Raw genomic sequence first — 20,842 nt, 5'->3', positions numbered from 1 at the left:
GGGGGGGGGGGGGGTATTTTCATGGCACTGACTTTATTGCACCGTATAGTGAAGATTGACAGGGAAGTGGGGAGCAGCAATCAAATTGACAATGTTCTAATAGTTGCCTTCAGTATACTCAGAGGCCTGGAGTAAAGCACAAATGAGCTGCTGACAGCATGTCATGAGCCAAACCTGGTTTTATTTTAATAATTCTGCACTGATGTGGTTTTGGAGTGGGGGCTTGGGGGGGGGGTAATTTGATGACTTGGGGATTTTTCTAAAAGTCAGTTTGGCTAATGGTGCAGCGGTGCAAAACGGTGAAATGAAGGACATTACTGGAATGTTTCCTCTGGCTTCAGCTATTCCCCCCCCCCCCCCAAAAAGCCTGCAAGTCAGACAGAAAAAGCTGCCAACGGGGAATGGAGATCTTCCGAGGATGACGTAAATGTGGCATGTGATCTGGACGAGTATCTGCGAGAGCGTGAATGCAGCGTAAGATGATTACACTGTCAATTAGAGCACATGAATTAGCTTACACCCCGTCTTCTCTCAGAGGAGTTTATTAACCTCCCTCCCCCCTCCCTGTTCGTGTAAATATTGGTGGCCTCAGCTTCCAGCTGCAAAGACTTCAGAGGGACGGAGCGGCCCACAGGTCAGCAGACCTACATCGAGGGCATCGACGGCGGTACAAATTAACATCTCTTCTGGTTCTGTGCTTCGTCTCATCAGCTTTGGACAGCTTCAAAAACAAACAGGATCACATGGTTGCCATATAGTTTTATTCAATTGCTTTCATGACAGGCAGGCAATAATGTAATTGCCTGTGTCTGTGTGTTACTTTGTCTGACTGTTAGCAAAATATCGCATGAACCAGAGCACGGATTATGAAGAAAATCTCAAAAATTAATAATTGGACAACTGGTTAGCTGTGGCAGCTAATCAAGCATAGCCAGCACAAAAATGGCTATAACTTTGTCAGTTTGACAAATGTTGAGTCAAAATCTGGTGTGGTCATAGCTGAGAGTCATCCCCTACACATTCTGCAGGTATATTTTTGTTTAAGAAGAAATTTTGCTTAAAACTTTGGCATGCAAACTGCATTTCTTCAAATGCATTTCTATTTTTAAATGACAGGCTTTTCAAGAAAACGTTTCATGCAACCTAAAATAAGCAGGGCTCTAAAAGAGCCTGTTCAGGAGGGTTTTTTTTTTGTTGAGTTTCTGAATTTTATCATGTTCATTCGTCTTCTGTTTCCTATTACTTGTGTAGTTTTCTACCAGGAGTAGCATTTTTTTTAAATGTAATGGTAAAAACTTGAGTTTGAAACTGTGGTTGGATGTTATGCTGTACGACTAGGACCTACAGCTGCTACCAAGACTTTCCTAATAACTCTGAATCAGTGGCAAGCCTTTGGTGCCATCTGTTTTTATTACTTCCTGTCTAATTTAGAGACTTTTTTTTTTTTTTCGGTTTAATTGTCTGTTTTAGAAAATGGAAAAAACAAACAATCACAAAGTTTGTTCTTTAGTTTAAAAATAGTAATTTAAGTGAACAGTCACAGCTCTGGAATAGCTTTTCCAAAGCCTCGGGCTAACTTAATAAATCAAGTTAGTGTGAAGCTGGTGTTGGCATGAGATTCTGCTGAAATGAAGAAGAAATGCGTCGGCCTGAAAACTTTTCTGTTTTCTGTTGATCCACTGTCTGTATGCGGGGCGGCTCAACGTCGTCAGTCGTGAATTTATTTTTCACCGCATGAAAATAGGGACGTGTGGCCAAGAGAGCGCAAGATCTCAACTTGGACGAATCTTGTGCTCGGCTCTAGGTGCTTCCTTGTTAGCTTAGCTTGTTAAAGAGAAATAATTTTAATTTTTACCCCAGAACTAAGTTTTAATTACATATTGTCATGATGAGCTGCTGTGCAATCAACTGTACAAACAGGTTCATCAAAATTTAATGGCTATAATTTAATTTAAAAAAAAGAGAAAGAAATCAAATAGATTGTTGCAATTTATAAAAACAAGAAGAAGTCATAGAGCATACAGCAGCAAGGTAGGAACAATGTGAATCAGTAAGAATAAACACCCGAAAAAAGTTGTTTATGGTGTATTTTTTATTTTATTTTACCAAGGGGAATGTTCTCCTCGCTTATATGGACAGGGCGGGACTTAAGACTTGTACTAGACCGACTTGGCAGAGGAGGTTGGTCCCAATCCCAGTTTATCTTTCGGGTTATGTGTGATTTGTGGTTTTTGTCGTGTACGTCACAAGTCATTGTAATATTTATAAACTCAGGCCTGTTGAACTTATACAGCACCAGTTAAAAGTTGAGGAAAGACAAACTGGGGAATGTTTTGACTGATTCTGTATTAGCAGATTTATCAAAATGGCATCTGTAACCATAGTTTCATGTTGCCTCAATTCCAAAACCCTGAGTGACTTTCAAAATCTCACCACTTTCTTCCTCATTCCTCATCATTTCTGCATCCTTCTACACAGTTTAGTAATACTAATATTGTTGTATCAACGTTCAATTTTTTCTTTTTGTTGATGCGTTGTTCAGCCCCGTTTGGCACCTTTAAAAATGAGAAAATGTTGTTTCCATTAATTCACCGATCATTTACACACTTCTGTGCTGCATAATAGCGCTGCTGAGTAAAAGGACTATTTAAGTTGTTAAGTTTGAACGTTCAGCTCAGTTGCAAAAAGTAGTTTCAAGCTGTTGTTACCTGTCAACGTCTCCTAGCGTTTACTGTATATTCATGGCAGCGTAATAATAGCAACAGTCTAACTTGAGTGTAGCACCAGCCGCTAAAGCGTTCGAGAAAGGTGTTTCCAGTGGAGAACGTCATTTATTCTAAATGAATGGTGTCTTTTAAAGTCCATACGCTCGGGGTGCAGAGTGCAAACAAAACCAGTGTGGTGCTGAGGGTGTGTGTGTGGGAGGGGGGATTTCTGCTGCTTTAAATGAAATTGGTGCGCACAGTGCTTTACCTCAAGAACGTGTGTTTACAGTCCACACACACACACACACACACAAGCAGAGAGACAAAACACGCACATATGCACACGCTGATCCAAATGTGGACACGCCAAACAGAGACGAACACAAATCAAAACAAAGCGTGCAAACACAAAGGAGATCCAGAGAATGAGGAAGACAGAGAGAATAGCACAGTCCCATCTGTCAAACAAATGTGAGGATGCTTCTAACACAAACACACACAGACACACGTTCGCTCGCACACGCGCACAGCAAGCATCATTTAGCCTGAACTTGAGCGATATCTGCATTTGTCCTTTAGCAGTTGGTCCTGAGGGGCCATTATAGAAGTTTCATGGAAGTTTGTTTAGAGCTGAGCGAGTGTGTTAAGCTTTATGAGAGCCCCTGGGAGAGTTGGTGACACACACACACGCGCGCACGCACACGTCTACACACACACGAACAGTCTCAGGCACGAGGCTTGGGCGGCAGCTCGCAATGGCCCCAACCAACAGTGAGGAGTTTGTTGTCATAGCAACAGTAAAATGAGATGACTTTACTGTCAGCCGTAATGTTTCACGGCCCCCTCGCCGCTATGGCAACATAACAAGGAGGAGGAAGAGGAGTCAGGGAAGAAAGAGCGCATCAGAGGCGTCTCTGCATTCCGGTGGACTTCCTACCAGGAACAATGTCACTACGATGTCCTTTCCTCCTGCTCAAAACACACACCCCTGACAGGCCTGTCAAAATCCAGCATAAACACACACACACATGCACCTTGAAAAAGCCTATCAGACACACTCGCCACCTCGCCCATCTCTTTGATTGTCTTGCGCACTATTTTCAGCTGCGGCGTTTGTCGTCACCGGAGCAATTTGAATTCATTATGCTCAATGTCAGCGCTGGTGCAACAAACGGTGTACCTCAGACAGGTACAGCTTGTTGAATGAGCGTGCACGCCGTCAGACAGCGGTGGGGAAGACAGGAAGCCGGGACGAGATCAAAGGCACGCCGACTCCACGGAGCGTTTTCCTGCGCCACGGAGACAGTCGGAAGAAGCGGCGAGGTGACTGTGTGCGGCTATACATCACAGATCTATATTTAGCTCAGTCCTTCCACAACAGCCTGTCAACAGTGTTAAGCAGCTGTCAAAGTGAAGGAATGCGTGTCGCCCACCGCCTTTTGTCCCAGCATGTCGACAAATGACAAAGCTGTCGCTGTTTTGGTCAGACCTCGGCAATATTATGTGCAATATCACGAGATATCTGTGAACGAGTCTCAGCTACCAGCCCTCCAAATTTCAGCTGCTTAAGTTGATTAGCTGTGGCAGCCATTTTGACCTGGATTGATTCCAAAAGTTCATCAGCTGTAGATGCAAATCCAATCATTATTTTCTGAAAACCTCATAAAAATCCATCTGGCGGTTCAGTGGCAATTTTGCAAGCAGACACTTGTGTTTGACTCCAACAGGTCCTGCTAAAGTTCTGAGCAAAGATCGTGGAGTATGTGCTGTGAATGACTGTCAGCTACTACCACTCCATATTTTAGCACAATATCTTTAAAAATAACAAAAAATACAGCCATTGTTTGTGTAGTTTCATTCAAATCTGTTCAGTGGTTCATCAGATATTTTGACAACGGCTAAATTTTCAACAAAGATCTCACACAAACTTTTAGTGCTCAGAATATGTGTTGGGGATCAGTATCAGCAACTACCACCCCAAGTTTTAGGTCAATATCTGTAAAATTTGTTGCGTTTTAGCCATTTTTCTGGGTGGCTAGGGTCAGTTTGCTGTGGCTACCATTTTGAATCGGATTGACTCCGAAGGTTAAGGAGATGGGATGAACAGCCAGTAATTTCTTTCTGCAAGTTTCAATAAAATCTTTCCAGTGGTTCAGGAGATACTTTACTAGTAGACACACAGACAGACAGGTCTCCTCCTTCGCCTTTCGGTGATTAAAACGGCAGAAGAGGAGCAGACACAGAAGAAGGCCGAAACAAACCGAAAAAAAAAAGGCAGACGAGAGCAGAGATGAGTTGTTTTGCTTTGTCGCCATGGTGACATGGCAGCCAGAGCTGTTGCGATCTGACAGTTGTCACGCTACAGCGGGTTGCCGTGGGTGACAGCTGTCAGTCAATCATGCGGAGTGAGGGGACAGATCGGCCGATGATCACCTTGGATTAGGGAGCGATTGCGCCACACGGGGACAGCCCGGAACATATCAAGACTTAATCCTCATGTCCGAATGTTGCGTGTCTGTTAGTGCGTGTGTCTGAGACAGCATGTGTGCGCCCTCCGAGCGTGGGTATGTGTGTTTATCTCCGGCTCGGTGTGAGCAGATTACATTTTTGCCGTGGCTGCCGGGGTTCTTCCCACAGCTGTCTGCGCTAGAGGACAATCAAAGGCCCATTTCTGATTGTGGTGCAACACTCGGCGCCCCGTTCCCCTTCGATTACCGCGCTCTGCCTGCGTGTAACGAGCTCAGCGTTGCTCTTACAGGATAATAGTCTGATTGGACCAGGGATGGATTTGAACTCACACTTTAATTTGTTTCTTTTCTTGGTAAATTACCCAGATCGTAATCATGTCTGGTCACAGAGACCCCGCTGTGGAACTAAGGCCTATCATTCGACACTGTTTCTGATGTCATAAATCCAGGAATTTAAGGTCTACGTTTTTTTTTTTGTTTTTTTTTTGGGTTATTTCCCGTCTGCTCTCAATTATCACACCACCCTTGACAATTAAATTTTCCCCTGCTGCAGAGATGTTAAATCACCGGCACAGTTTCGGTGTCCCTGTAACCATTAGACCTTTAACAGTTTTCATGTGTTATGACAGCAACCCCATGTAATGTCAATACTTTGCTGTTACACTGGTAATTAGAGGGTAGTTGTACAAGGCAGGATTTCCTCAACCATTGAAGCACTAAATTTGCTGTACCAGTCAGAATTGGATGGAAAGCTCCAGTGGGAAATGATGATGTATATTTTCCACCTCAGATGTAATGCAGCCTGATTGCAAATCTTGTAAAAAAAAATTTCCTCCTGTTGACCTTTAACAAAGCTGAGGGCTTAATGTGACGAACCAACTGTGTTTCACAAGCTGACCTTGTTCCTTTTTTTTCCCCCTGCTGTCTGCTTCTTCAGGAGTGAGCCCTGGGCTGGATGGGACCCACCATGCCCCCCAGTAAGAAGGCTCAGAGCCCCAGTAGTGGAGCCAGCGCCTCTCAGGGCATGAGCCCGCCGTACCGGCAGGGGGACGCTGCCACGGCGGCGTCTGAGGCCGAGTCGGCCGACCTCTCGCTGTCCCTGTCCGCCTCCTTCTCCAAGGCCGAGGACGAGGAGCTCACCAGCCTCTCCTGGCTCCACGAGAGCACCGACCTCCTCAACAGCTTCAGCCACTCCGGGCTACGTAGCGTCTCCCCCCTGCAGGACCCTGACGGTCAGCACCCCCGCTCGCCCTCCTCCTCGTCTCCCTCCCCAGACGACCCCCTGCTTGGCGACGCGCACTCGGCGTACGACCTGTCGGCGGGGGCGAACCGCAAGCCCCCGTACTCCTTCAGCTGCCTGATCTTCATGGCCATCGAGGACGCCCCGAACAAGCGGCTGCCGGTGAAGGATATCTACGGCTGGATTCTGGAGCACTTTCCTTACTTTGCCAGCGCCCCCACAGGCTGGAAGAACTCTGTGCGGCACAATCTGTCGCTCAACAAGTGTTTCAAGAAGGTGGATAAAGATCGCAGTCAGGTAAAACAATCAGCTCTTTTTGTCTCTCGTCTTTACCAAAGCAGTTCCAGTGTTGTGTAAGCTGAAACTTTTTCTTTTTTTTTTCTGTTTTAATTTCTAAAACACCAGCTGTGAGCCAGAAAAACGAATGCTCCACTTTGACTTTTTATTAGTCCATAATAAATAAACTCTTGTAACACCACCTGCAGATGAGCTTATGGGGGCTACTAAAATGCAACCAGCATATTTAAAAAGCAGTGTCGGGTTTAATGCAGTATTTCTTGGCTTTTTCAGGAGATAATAAAGAATTAAGAGCTTTAACGTGGTTGTGAAGTCAAAGCAGGAGTGTAAACAGCTAGGCTAACTGATCCTCTCATTTTCTTTTTGTGTAGTTTGTTAGTTTTTGTATTTTTACCTGGTGAGACTGACACTGGGAAAAACAAAACAAAAAGGCCTGTTTTTATATACAGTGTTAACTACTTAAAGGGGACCTATTATGCTTCCTTGAACAAGTTAGGATAGGCCTGTGGGCTGTAGAAAACACATTCATTGCATTTAATTCACAAAATGATTCTCAGATATTGAGATTTCACCTGCTCAGTTATGCCTGTTTTGAGCTAATTTCAGAAGGAATAAGCTGCTGTTGGCCACGCCCCCCCAACTCAGAGTCCCGTCTGAAAACATACAAACTCTCTGAAGGATTAAACGCTGCGGATCTGACGCACATTTATATCGTTATTAATTCAAACTCTGACGATTCAGACTTTGGGACAGGGGCACTTAGCGGTTCCAAACCAACATTTGTCAAATAGAAGAGCGGCAATCGGCGGTCCAAAACCCAACTGGCAGCGGGTCGGGACAGCGGGGCATAGACACATGTTCGATATTGCAACCGACAACAAAACATTTTCCTTTTCCAGCAGACATTGTTCAGCGGTAAAACCAGTAGAACAAACGTGATGGTCTTCCTGTAATAAAGTGGGTGGAGCTTCACTTGGGTTGCCAGGTAACGGGATTGTGACACAGTAATCTTGAGGTTTTTGAAACAAGTCGATTGCAGACATTAAAAAATATTTACTTATTGCTAAAAAACAGCTGGGTGTTTTTTTTTTTTGTTTTGTTTTGTTGGACTGTTTCTAGAAGCAGTAGATACCCAAATGGAAGTACAAAAACATGCAAAAAGTGAATTTTGCATAATAGGTCCCCTTTAAGTGTAAAGATTGTGGAAATAAGAATAATTTTTGGAAAGTTTAGACAGCTCAAAGTTGAACATTTTGTGATAAAACCGCCAAAATAATAAAATTGTTACCGCATCAAAACTGTTAATGGTATCAAAATGCGAGTTCAATCATGTAAAGTTCAACTTTTTGTGACTCATTTAAACTTTGAATGATGTTACTGCTGTGAAGTATGACTGCTCTCAATCACCAGAATCCCACTATGGAAAATGTGTATTTTTTTTTTTTTTTTGCCAAATTTCATCCTCACCATACAATGTACTTCCACCTGCAGTCGTACTCTATTCCCAATCCGCACATTTTAATGTAAAGTGCCTTGAAACTGTATTCAAGCCCCTTGAACTTTTCCACATTTTGTCACATTCCAGCCACAAACTTCAAAGTATTTTACAGGGATTTCGTATGACAGATCAACACAAATGAGCAGATAATTGTGAAGTGGAAGGAAAATGAATCCATGGCTTTCAAAACTGCTTACGAACGAAAGCCTGAAAAGTGTGGTGTGCATTTGGATTCAGCCCCCCCCCGTCCCCCCCTGCCAGCTTTGCACGTCTAGAGACTGAAAGTTTTGCCCATTGTTCTTTGTAAAATAGCTCAAGCTGAGTCACATAGGATAGAGAGTGTCTCTGAACAGCAATTTTCAAGTCTTGTCACAGATGTTGAGTTGGATTCGGGTCCGGACTTTGACTGGGCCATTTTAGCACATGAATGTGCTTTGATCTGACCCATTCCATTGTAGATCTGGACGTATGTTTCTGGTCGTTATCCCGCTGAAACGTGAACCTCTCCTCTTCGGGCTCAAGTCTTTCGCAGCCTCTAACAGCTTTTCTTCGAAGACTGCATTTAGCTCCATCCATTTTCCCCTCAACTCTGGTCAGCTTCTCTGCTCCTGCTGGAGAGCAGCGTCCCCACAGCGTGATGCTGCCACCACCATGTTTTAACAGTGGGGATGGTGGTGTTCAGGGTGATGTGCAGGGTTTGTTTTCTGCCACGCACGGTGTTTTGCATTTAGGGCCAAAGAGGTCAACTTTGGCCTGATCTGAGCAGAGCAGCTTCTTCCACATGTTTGCTGTGTTCCTTTCGTGGCTTGTGGCAAACTTCCAAACGGGACTAATTTTGTCTTTCTATCAACAGTAGCTTTTTTCTTGCCGCTCTTCCGTAAAGGCCAGATTTGTTGAGTGCACGACTAATAGCCAACAGATTTTCCAGGATCTCTGCAGCTCCTCCGGAGTTACCATGGGCTGCTTCTCAGATCAACGGTCTCCTTGCGGGGCCTATCAGTTTCGGTGAACGGTCATGTCTTGGTAGGTTTGCAGTTGTGCCGTACATTTCAGGATTGTCAGATGATAGTTTTAACAGTGCTTTGTGAGATGTTCAAAGCTTGAGATGCTGTTGTATAACCTAACCCTCCTTTAAAACTCTCAACAACTTTATCCCTAATCGGTCTTGTCTGTTCCGCGGTCTTCATGATGGTGTTCGGTCGCTAATGTTCAACAGCTGGATTTATGCTGAGATTAAATTGCACATAAGTGGGCTCTAATTAACAATCCGTTTCACTGGGTTTTAGTCCGAGGTATCAGAGAAAAGGGAGCTGAACACAAATCTAAACGTTTATTTGTAATAAATTTTGAAAACCATCAACCATTTTCGTTCCACTTCACAATTCACAGGCTGCTTTGTGTCGGTTCATCACATGAAATCTCATTGAAGGACTTCTTGGTTGTAACGTGACGAAATGTGGAAAAAGTCCAGTGGGTGAATACTTGTTTTAGGGCTCTGTTTCTTTTGTCTGGGTTTTTTTTCCCCCTGAGGCTGCGGGAGGAGTAATGAATCGAAAATGGTGATAAAACCAGAAAAATAACAGGTGAATAGTAAAAAGGCATATGCATCAGCATCCTTAATAACTTCTGACAACCTTTACAAGTCGCGGTTTGTTTACATATGTCATTAAATATGACTGAAGCCAGATCTATCAGCTAAATATGAACTGCAACTCCAATAATCTCCAATAATCGTGTGCGGCTAGACCTTATTTCCCAACCAGACAGTTCTCAGCCGTTCGCAGGCACATTCAACGTGAAGTCAAACAGATTCCGTATTTTGTCTACAGCTGTACCAGAATCGTCTTTATCAATAGTTGATGATTTCGGCTTTTATAGTTCTCTTTCACTCCGACGTTCGGTGCCTCCCCTGTGGGAAGAGCGTTTCGCTTTTGATTTAAGTCTCAACGCAGCCTTTAATACTGGCTTCCCCCCATCCAGATTCTGCTCTGGGTAAACGGGGAGTGAATCCCTCACTCAATTAGTGCCAAATTAATACTGGAGGATTTAATAACACAGATGCCAGCAGACTTTAGTATCCGTCTTGCCCGAGGGGTTGTTGTTAGGGGAGGTGGTGGTGGTGGTGGTGGTGGTGGGGGGGGACAAACAGCGAGGATCAATGCCCGTTCAGCTGACGGAGAATATCCAGGAGGATATGAGCGCGCTTCTTTCTTTCACTGACCAGAAAGGGAATTCTGATTCTGTGTGTGTGTGTGTTTCTGCGTGTGAAGGAACAAAATGGATGAAGGATAAAGGGGATGTGGTTTGTGTGTGTGTGTGTGTGTGTGTGTGTGTGTGTGTGTGTCTGTGCACACACCCTTATGCTCTGCTGTCATCTGGCCCTTGACTACAACGGCACAGAGTTTCTCTTGTATACATATTTCCATAGTAACAAGGTTGCAGTTGACATAAAAGTATGCTGTTGCTGTAGTAACGAGAAAACTGATTTGGCTTTACCGACTCGTGTGTGTGTGTGTGTGTGAGCTTCAGATGGGCACTGAGGTGTTGAGTGGAGGAGAAAGAGTGTATATAATTATCGTGTGTTAAATGTGCAAATGTTGGTGTGTGTTTGTGTGTGTGTGTGTTAGGGGTGGGAACTTTTAGGCACGCCACGATTCAATTTGATTACGATTCTGCGAGCTCCGATGCGATTACGAAACAATTATCTATGTATTTTTGGTTATCTGTGATTATCAGTTTTGTGAATAAACACCAGGAGGCAGCTGGTCAGCTTGTGATGTTTATCCAAAACACTGTGAAACTGAAATACAGAGACAGAAGTACAAATTTACTAATTGAATTGAACACACAAACACTAATTTATAAATTTTTCGAACCGAACAGATGCCAAAAAACCATAATAATCACGCTGCTGAACAACAATTAGCACAGATGCTAACTTAACATTGAAAATGCCATAGAAAGGCTAAGCTGATTAGCATTGTGTTTATCGCTGGTAATTTCTACACAAACGTTTAAAAGTTTATTACTACAGACTGTCATGTTATGACGACTTTAACTTTTATTTACAGACATCTGTTCTTTGAGGTTCAGTGAAGAAATGTAAAAAAAAGATCAAACACACAGCTTTACATGAAGCTACGGTAACCCTGCTAGGACAAACGGCACCGTCCAGGCGAGGCAAATGGCTAGCCAAAGGAGAACTTTAAAAAAATTTTTTTTATTGTTTTTCAGGCTATTGAAACAGCTCTTTCTCAGAAACAATACACTACGCTACATTAGCTAATGTAGGGTTGTTCTGCACCGGTTTTATAAGCCTGAAAAACATGAAACAATGGGCCCTCGTTTGGTTAGCTATTAGCCTAGCCTGGATGAAGACCTTTGCCTTTCTCCTACACTCCATGCTCTAAGTATCGGTAACTACTTGCCAGAACATCACTTCAAAAATGACCAGACTATCCCTTTGAAATGGCAGCACAGATAAATGTTACCAATTTTTTTTTTTAGATAGTTGAAAACTGATTCAGAATCTTCCATGTCCCCCAATGAGATGGATCCAAAAATAGATTATAACCCCCACCTCTTGTGTGTGTGTGTGTGTGTGTGTGAAGCAGCTTGTGTAAAGGTGATTTTGGCAAGGACAGCTCATCTTGTCTTCCTGCCGTTGCACACTGTTTAAGACAGCACGCTCATTAACCCCTCAAACCCACTCCCTCTCTATTTGCATGCAGCTTTCCAAACACACACACATACAGGCCATGTCTGACACACAAACAAACAAGCGTGCGCAAATCTGTGCGCATGAATGCCTAAAAGGACTCACACACCGAACGCGAGCGCCCGTGCCGGCGTGGAAATGAGGGCACATCTCTGCAGACTCTTACTCTACCTGCCAAGAGCCGCGCTTTATCTGAAGCCGCAATTACAGAATCTCTGTAATTTCGCTCAGACTGTGCCATTCAAAGCTTTTCACTGAGAAGATCTGCATGTGAATACGTCTTCTCTTTTTTTTTTTTCCTTCTTCTTCTCCTTTTCCCTCCCCTCTCCTCCTCCTCCTTTGCTCTCTCTTCTACCTGTTTATGTCGTTTGAACTGAGCGTGCGATCACAGGGTGCGAGCTGCGCTCCTTTATGCTGCATTATGTTTTACTCACCGCTCGCTGTGCGGAAAGAGGAGAAACAAGAGGGCTGCTGGAGGGGAGGTCAAGTTATAGTTACAGAGAGATAAAAGATTAAAGGCCTGGCGTTTCTCGGAGGAGTGCGTGTCGCCCGCTGCCGTTCATCCCAGAGCTTTAGCTAAAGATTGTATTACGTTGAGCCATTTTGGAAAATCATGTCCATGATCTCATGCTCTCATTGCGAGATGTGTTGGAAAACCTCTCCGAATAACTCTCAGCTATTACCACATCAAACTTTAGGATGGCCATTTTTTTGGTGTTGGCTAATGTTGATTGGCTGTGGTGGCCATCTTGAACTGGTGCACATGCAGCGATCGCTTTCTGAGCGTTTCATCGAAATCCAACCTGTGGTTCGTGGGACATTTTGCTAACAGACAAACAGAGACGACTTCAATGGTCAGTGCTGAAGTTTTAAATGAAGGCATTGCGCAATGAGTAGCACTTGGACTACGTGTCGCAAACCAAAGTTTAGCAAAATGTCTGTAAAACTGATTGAATTACAGCAATTTTTACGTTTTCTCTGGTCAGTTAGTTGTGGCAGCCATCTTGAATTAGATTGGCTGTAATTGTTAGTCAGCTTTAGATGTGCTTTCATGGATTATTTCCTGAAAATTTCATGAACAACCCTCCAGGGGAGAATTAAATATTTTGCTAACAGACGGACAACGTCCATTCCAAATTCCTTGTTGGCGAAATTTAAAACCAAGATCTTGCGCAATCTGTCGGGGCTCAGAGAACCTGTCGGGGATCTGTCTCAGCTACTACCACCTCAAATCTGAGGTCAATACCTCAAACATTGATTGAGTTATATCCATTTCTGTGTTTTCTAAAGTCAGTTGACTGTGGCGGCCATTTTTAATCGACCTGACTCCAAACGGTTATGAGTTGTAAGTGCACGTCTAGTGACTGCTTCCTGCAAGTTTCATGAAATATCGTCCGGTGGCTCGTGAGATATTTTGCTAACAGACAGGGGCAAAAACATTATTGCCCGCCCTCGCCTCTCGATGGAGATGACGAGAAGCAGGAAAACGTGGCTCCGCTGTTAACAAATGATTCCATCAGTGTACAGAGGTAGAGATTAATACGACAGTGGCCTATTTGTTCCAGTGGCTGTATTTCTGGGTCATATCCAGGCAGATGACAAGATGGGGACTAGTTCAGAATAAGCTCGCTGCTCTGCATGTAGAAAAATTTTGTGCGTCTGTGTGTGTGTATGTCTTTGTCAGGTTTTTTTTTTTTTTTGCACGCCGGAGCTCAACGTTGCGAAGGAGAGCGTGAGAGAGTCCCACGGTTGCCATGGCTTTGTTTACAAACAGGATTCTTCTCCGCGCTGAATGATGTCTTAATGACAAGTGTTGTTGCCCTCGGTCTTGTGGATCAGTGCAGAAGATCAATGTTGCAACTGCGCGACACACACACACACACACATACAGATAAACACACACACACAGAGTCAGCAATATATCTCTCAAAGCCTCTTATTAAACCGCTGCAGAGGGAACAGGCAGTTTTGTAATCTGAGGCCGACGATGAAGTCTCTGCACGGTGCACTTTCAGCGTGTCACCCCGTTCACCCCACAGGATGCACCCTTGATTTGTATTTATTTATTTATTAATTTTCTTAACAGTTTTACACTCGGAGCATTTTGAGGTGAAGCATTACCCAGAAGATTGCCGCTGCAGCATAACTGCCCCCGTTTGGGTGCAAAAATAAAAAAATAACAATTGATATATATTAAATATAGTATCACAAAAGACAGAAACTGCACCCAAAAACAACAAAAACGGTTTTGAAATGAAAATACATGAATGAAATGTAGCTACTGTGAGTGAGTTACTGAAGTAGTCTTGAGTTTTACTGAAGTTCCTTGAGTTTTTAAAGGGAGTTTTTAGTCAATTTTATAGATATTGAGCTAAGATTTAGTGCAATAGTAGCTGAGAGTTGGCCACAAAACATAATCTGAACACTAACAGATCGCACAAGGTCTTTGTTTAAAACCTTGGCGCTAACTGTTGCAGTCAACCCAGTTTGTCTGTTAGCAAAATATGTCATGAACAAGGTTTAAGGTTTGACTAAAATGGCCATAATGCCGTCATTCCGCAAAATAAGATGTTCTTAGTTTAAACCTCAGCCGGGTGACATGCATACCTTGAAGAAATGCTCGGCCTTTCATTTTCAGTAACTTTTTGTTGTTGTTGTTTTTCTAAATGAATCTCACAAAAAGGCTGCAATACACACAAGGTGCCACTAGGTGGCGAGAACATCCACAGTAACGGTGTAACAAACTACAGCGGAAGAATATTCTTAGCTTGGCTAAAGATAGTCCCGAAACACCTTTTTTCCCCATTTTAATATTGTTTACAGTTTTCTCTCAGATATTTACCATTTCAGCACACAATCAAAGTTTAATGGTGACAGAACAGGATAAAATGAGATGCAGAGGAAATGTTAAAAACGTTTTTATTGTTTTGGTTTCCAGGGCACGATGTGACAACAGGCCCAAAATACCGTAGGTCGCTCCGTCTTTCTTTCTTAGAAGCTCCGTATTTTGAAATCACTCAATATACCAGAAAATTAGTTTTTAAATATGTGTATGTATATATATATTTGTACAAAAAAACAAATCTGTGTGTGAATAAGAGGTGCAAATGCTGCAGAAAATCTCTTTTTGTAAAAAATATCCAAAGTAACAAGGCCGTGGCCTTTAAATGCTAACGCTAAGTGTCGCTAATTGTCGTTCCACACTAGAAGTACCGATCTTACATCCAACAGAGGGCATAAATCGTCACCGACGATCAAAAAACTATTCTACAGCTACTGTGGTTTAGACGGGGTTATACTGCGCTCCTAAAATGAATGGTGAAATCCACTCTGATTGGATCCACGTCTTCAGAAAGCCTCGTAATGTTTGGCTTGAAGGCATCTGGTCAGTGTTTGATCCATTGTGGTAATTGCTTTAAACTGTACCAGTCTAACTCTGAGAATACATGACGGTCTTTTTGAGTTGAGTGAAACACATTTCCAGTTTTTTTCGAGGTTTGGGCGTCTGGGTTTTTAATTTTAAGGCCCGGGTTTGTTGAGCCATTACCCAGGTTTCACGAATATGTTGACGTGTCACTGCTCTGCCTCGTCTCTTGAAGATGAAAGTCTGTCGACAGATTGGGATGAGACCGTAAAACTGTCAGTGGTGAGTGTTTAGATCCAACCAAACCTATGTTAATGGAAAGCTTTTTGTTGTTGTTGTTGTTTCATGATCTTTTACGACATGTTCACGTTGCTGTTGTGAATTATAGCAGAGCTTGTCGTCCCGTGTCACACGTTCAGCCCAGTCTGGGGGACGTTAACGCCACATGCGAGCGCTCGTGAACGGGTTTCACAGATGCACAGAGGACTGGGCCCGCGCAAACGGACTGAAGGCAGCAGCAAAGCGACGACACACACAGGTACTTTTGGGTGTTAATTACAGAACAGTGAACCCAGCCTGGTTCCCGTCTCTCATTTAGTCAGACTTTAAACTTCCTGTGAGACATTCGCGTGGATGACTGCACGACTCTTTGGTGGTAGGAACGAAGCCGCGGCGTGTGAAATCGGTTAGAAAACGCTTTACAACCAGATGGGACGCTTTTTCGTAGCAGCTGAACAAGAGACGCGTTTTGAAATCTGAAAAAAAAACCTCCTAAAAGCAGCTGCTGGAACCGTCGGCAACTTAGATCTTGGCCTCGAGCAAATGGGATTAGAATGATTTCAAACGGGGCGCAACGGACGAGCAGAGCTCGAGAAGAGCAAATTATTGCAAAAGGAAGAAAAAACAAAGTATTTTTGGAAACTTCCTTGTTTGCTGGAGAGGAAAGGTCCGGTCACTTGCACCTGTCCAAGACTTTTCTGCATAATTTATTCAGAACCTGTCATCTCTGTCCTGTTTCTTTACGTTTTGCCATCCTATCATTCATATCTATCATGAATTGCCCCCCTACTTATTTACTGAGAGCGAAAACTAATATTTGGACACTTTAATAACAATCCTCCTGTTTGTTCGTGTACAGTGATGGTGGGTCCTCGCATGTCTGTGGTTTAATCAGGTTTTAACAAAGCGAGAGTTACAGAGTTCCCTCCAGCTGCCGATGTTTGTCAATAACTGTATGCAGTCAGAGAAATAAGACCGAAGCCTGACAACTCTCGTCATCGTCGCCACATTAAAGCACGGCGGTGGCAGCATCATAGTGTGGGGATGCTTCCGAGCAGTGATGTAGCTTTGTCATTTGTGCACTGTTCTTCATTTAACTTAAACTTTAAGACAGTGACTTATAATGTCTTCTAATTGATTATATTGTTACAAATATTTAAAGCTGTTGTTTTCACAGAGGACAATAAGCTACGTATGTTTATAGGAAGTTTGAGATCTGGATAAGTAAGGGGAAAAAATAATACAGGGATAAAACAGAACATTTGCTTTCATAGCATGTTTTCCCTCCCCTTTTTTTAATTGTGGTTATATATAAAAGATGGACACAACCACTTGTCCATCAAAAACTACACAATTTATTTGTTTGTTTGTTTGTTTACTTCCAAAGCTAAACAGACATCATACAAATTGCAAGACCTCAAACTACAATTTCTTAAGCTAATAATATACAAAGTCAAAAATATGTACATGTTACCAGTATTTAGGTTATTTTAAGCTCTTTAATAAACATTTACAGTCAAAAGTGGCCTGGAAATTGATTGTGAAATTCAAAAAAGTGAGTCTGGAAACTTAAAATAGCTTCACACTAGCTTCAGAGAGGACGTTTGTGTACTCACTGGGGACTATTTTCAGATGAGGGCTGATACTTTTTTAAGAATTATGATTTTTTTTTTTTGATTTATGGCTTGTGGTTGTGGGATTCTTTTTATAAAAAAAATAAAATAAAAATACTCCACCAAAGTTTGTTGTCATTACCACATGTGTGGGACTTGTTCAAAGTGTTTTGATGATTTTGGACAAATGTGTCACCATCTGCCTGCAAGAAACAGTGTTCGTGTCGAGCTTTTGTGTTTTTTTTTTTTTTACAAAGAATTAGACGAGTGGTTTGATTAAAAAAATACTTGGTTTTCTACGTTTTGTTGCCTCACATCCTGAAATTTTAATGGATTTTCAGTTTGATTATAAGCAACGAACCTACATAAAATCCTCCATATTATTAACGTTAAATGGGACAAAAAAAAACCCACTTGTTTTAAATCATTCTAAAAACAATACCAAACTAAAAATCAATGCATGCATTTGTATTCTTGTTACCTCCAGAAGCCACATAATGAGGTAACCAGCCCAACACATCTGAGTAGTAAGGCAAGACGCATCATGAAGCCCAAGGAACGCTCCACACAGATCACAGACAAAGTTGTAGAGAAGACCAGATCAGGGCTGGAGTATAAAAAAACTATCCTAGAACTCTAAACATACCAGGAAGCTCCATTAAGTCTGTTATCATGAAATAGAAAGATTATGTCACCGAAACAAACCTGAAGAGAAGGGCCATCCATTGAAATTTGGGGAATGAAGGCTTTAATCAGAGAAGCATCCAGGAGGTTAAAGAGAACCCTGATGGAGCTGGGAGGACCACTACGGACCACGGCTTAAAGATAAAAGTAAGGCGCTCCTTTTGAACTTTCTTCCTCAAAACATGTGGAAGGTGAGGCCAAAACTCGACGCCTCTCATCACACTGAGAACACCATCCCCACAGCGAAGCACGGTAGTGGGAGCACCATGGTGTGGGGATGTTTTTTGTGTTTTATTTTGATGAAGACTGGACAAAAATGCCAGATGTACAAAGATCATGGAGAGTCGTGTTGCTGTAAAAGGGAACACGGCTCTCAGGTACTGACTAGTTTACGTACGCTCAGTGTTGTTTTGTTTCCTTTATTGTTTTCACCAAAGAAGTCATTTAAAAGGGCCGCATCTTCAAAGTCGGAGTTACGTATCGCACAGTAAAAGATACCTCACCTGCCCCCCCTCACCCCACCCCAAATTCCTTTCAAACTCCAGGTTGTGAGGCGGCACAGAGCAGAACAGAGGGGACGAACGCTTTCACAATCCGCTGCGTGTAGCAGCTGGTTTGCTCAGCCGAGCGCGAAGACGCCGATGTGGGGCAGAGCAGCTTGTCTCGCTCTGCTCAGATGCAAAATAATTTGTGTGAAGCTCCGAAATGGGCACGTTTATTTAGGTGTAAAAAAACAAACAAAAAAAAAACTGCGGAGCCGTCACCCACAGAAAACACACAAAACAAAACAAAACAAAACGACAACGAGCCTGTTGAAAGGAACCTTCCCACCCCCCAATTCCAGCCCAGGAAGTTAACACTTGGTTAAATTCACAGAGCACTTACGACTAAGGCAGAACGAAGCAGATTGTGCTGTCGGTATCTCCTTGTGTGAATTTTTCATGGATTTCGCCTGTAATGAGGTACTATTTTAGTGTCCATTAGGTGAGCGGTGTGACAGGTAAATGCGACGGGATAATAGTGCAGGCAGGAACGTGGCAGCGAGGTCAGTGGCGGCCAGGACTTTTTAATATCTCCCATTTCCAAGGGAGACCAGCCCCCACAGCTTATATAACACAGGAAACAGATGTTAGCAACTCACAATCATCTCTCTATCTCGCTCTGCCCTCGCCTCTTTTTTTTTCCGAGTCACTTCTTCCCTTTTTACTCACTCCGTCACGTGTGGCGGGGAGGTACGCTTCCGTCGTCGTGCGAATACCTGCAAAGTTTTGTAAATCATTTCTCAGGCGGTTTATTTGAGGAGTAATGCTGCCTAAACCCGAGTCCAAAGCCGCGTCAGTTTGAGTTTCATGCTTCTTCGGGTTCTGTCTTAAAGTAGGGGCAAACCCTTTTGGAGTTGTGGATTATTCGTTGTGTAATCCCTCTCACTCGCAGCGTGCAGCTGCAGTTATGTGACTAATTTGGAGAGGATACTGTGTACGGAACACAAATAAGGACAAAAAAAAAAAAAAAGTAAAGAGCTCATCTCGGGAGAGCGGCGCGAGATGGATGGAGAGTGGAAATAACGGGAGCGATTAAAGGCCGAGCACTCCTTCAAGGAATGTATACCGCTTTCCGTCCTTCGTGCCAGAGTTTTAAACTCAAAACACCTCATGATAAGAAAGGGAGGGGGTTACAGCCAGTTTGGTCAGAGCTGGAAAAAAAGCATTTAGCATAATCTGTTAGCGCTCAAAGTATGTGTTGGGGATTACTCTCAGCTACTGCCTCGCCAAATTTTAGCTCCGTATCTGTATAATTGACTAAGTTAAAGCTACTTTTGTGTTGGATCATGTCAGATAGCTGTGGCGGCCATCTTGAATTGGATTGACTCCAAACAGTAATCGGTTGTAGATGTACATCCAGTGATTAATTCCTGAAAGTTTCATTAAAATTTGTTCAGTGGTCCATGAGATATTTCGCTAACAGACAAAGTTGACTCTATTAGTTAATTGTAGAATTTTAAACAGAGCTCTAACACAAGCTATTAGTGCTTGGAATATGTATTGGTGATGACTCATCTTCCACCACACCAAATTTTAGGTGAATATCTGTAAATCTGACTGAATTATAGCCATTTTTGTGTTTTTTAGGGTTAGTTTGCTGTGGCAGTCATTTTGAATCGGGCTGACTCCAAAGGTTAATCAGTCGTAGACGTACGTCCAGTGACGACTTTTTGAAAGTTTCATCAAAATTTGTTCAGTGGTTCATGAGATATAATGGTAACAGACGAAACCCGTGCCGTCTGCCGTCGCCTTCCAGCGGCGGGCGATGAAGATCCCGCGCTTCATTCCGCCAGGAAACACGTTCTCCGAACACGAGCCCGAAGTCTGACATCATGTGTGCCGCAACTTCGAGACTTCGTCAGACACGGAAAAGTCAATTTCACCTTCCCTCGCTCCCGTGCTTAGGTGATGCCTGTTGCCAAGGCGACCGCTATAACCCAGGTTACGGACCCTTCCTGTGAGCCACGCCGTGTGATTGGCCTGTCTGCTGGGGGGAGGGGGGTGCACAGGTTGAGCACTTTGATTGGCTGCATGGTTGGCAGAAGCAGGAGCCCCAGCAGACAGATTTGGGAGAGAGCATCGATTTAATCGGCTGACATCGACAGCTCAGCACACACACACACACACACACACGTATATCTACTGAAACGCTGGCAGGATGGAGGTGCAGGGGGAGAATTTAGGCCCAGTGGGGGTCACCTCTGTGGGAGTCCGTGTGTGTGCGTGTGTGTGTGTAATATCGTGCTCTCCAGGAGAAGCGTCGCTGGCAGTAATAGAAGCTCTCCCAGGAGCAGACCATGCTGGGTAATATCACACTCCCCGGGGAACTCGCCATACACACATTTACACTCACACACACAGAGCAAAGCAGGACACATATGGACAGTGTTCAACACGGCTGACATACTAATGCAAAGATCCAGACGGGGGTGGG

At 43.4% G+C, this 20,842-nt stretch overlaps 1 protein-coding gene across 2 annotated transcripts in view; it reads left to right on the top strand.

The window, feature by feature from the left end:
* The window catches only part of ches1 (checkpoint suppressor 1), an 82,046-nt gene that overhangs the window by 31,095 nt on the left and 30,109 nt on the right, over positions 1–20,842 (top strand). For both annotated transcript variants that reach the window (XM_017409206.3, XM_025004374.2), the window contains exon 2: positions 6,111–6,710. In XM_017409206.3, the coding sequence (XP_017264695.1) occupies positions 6,129–6,710 (582 nt within the window). In that variant the 5' untranslated portion in view covers positions 6,111–6,128. The remainder of the gene's footprint in view (positions 1–6,110; positions 6,711–20,842) is intronic.

This window comes from Kryptolebias marmoratus, linkage group LG19 (assembly GCF_001649575.2).
Source record: "Kryptolebias marmoratus isolate JLee-2015 linkage group LG19, ASM164957v2, whole genome shotgun sequence".
In the NCBI taxonomy this organism is placed as follows: domain Eukaryota; kingdom Metazoa; phylum Chordata; class Actinopteri; order Cyprinodontiformes; family Rivulidae; genus Kryptolebias; species Kryptolebias marmoratus.
This window is presented reverse-complemented; position numbering and strand designations above follow the sequence as displayed.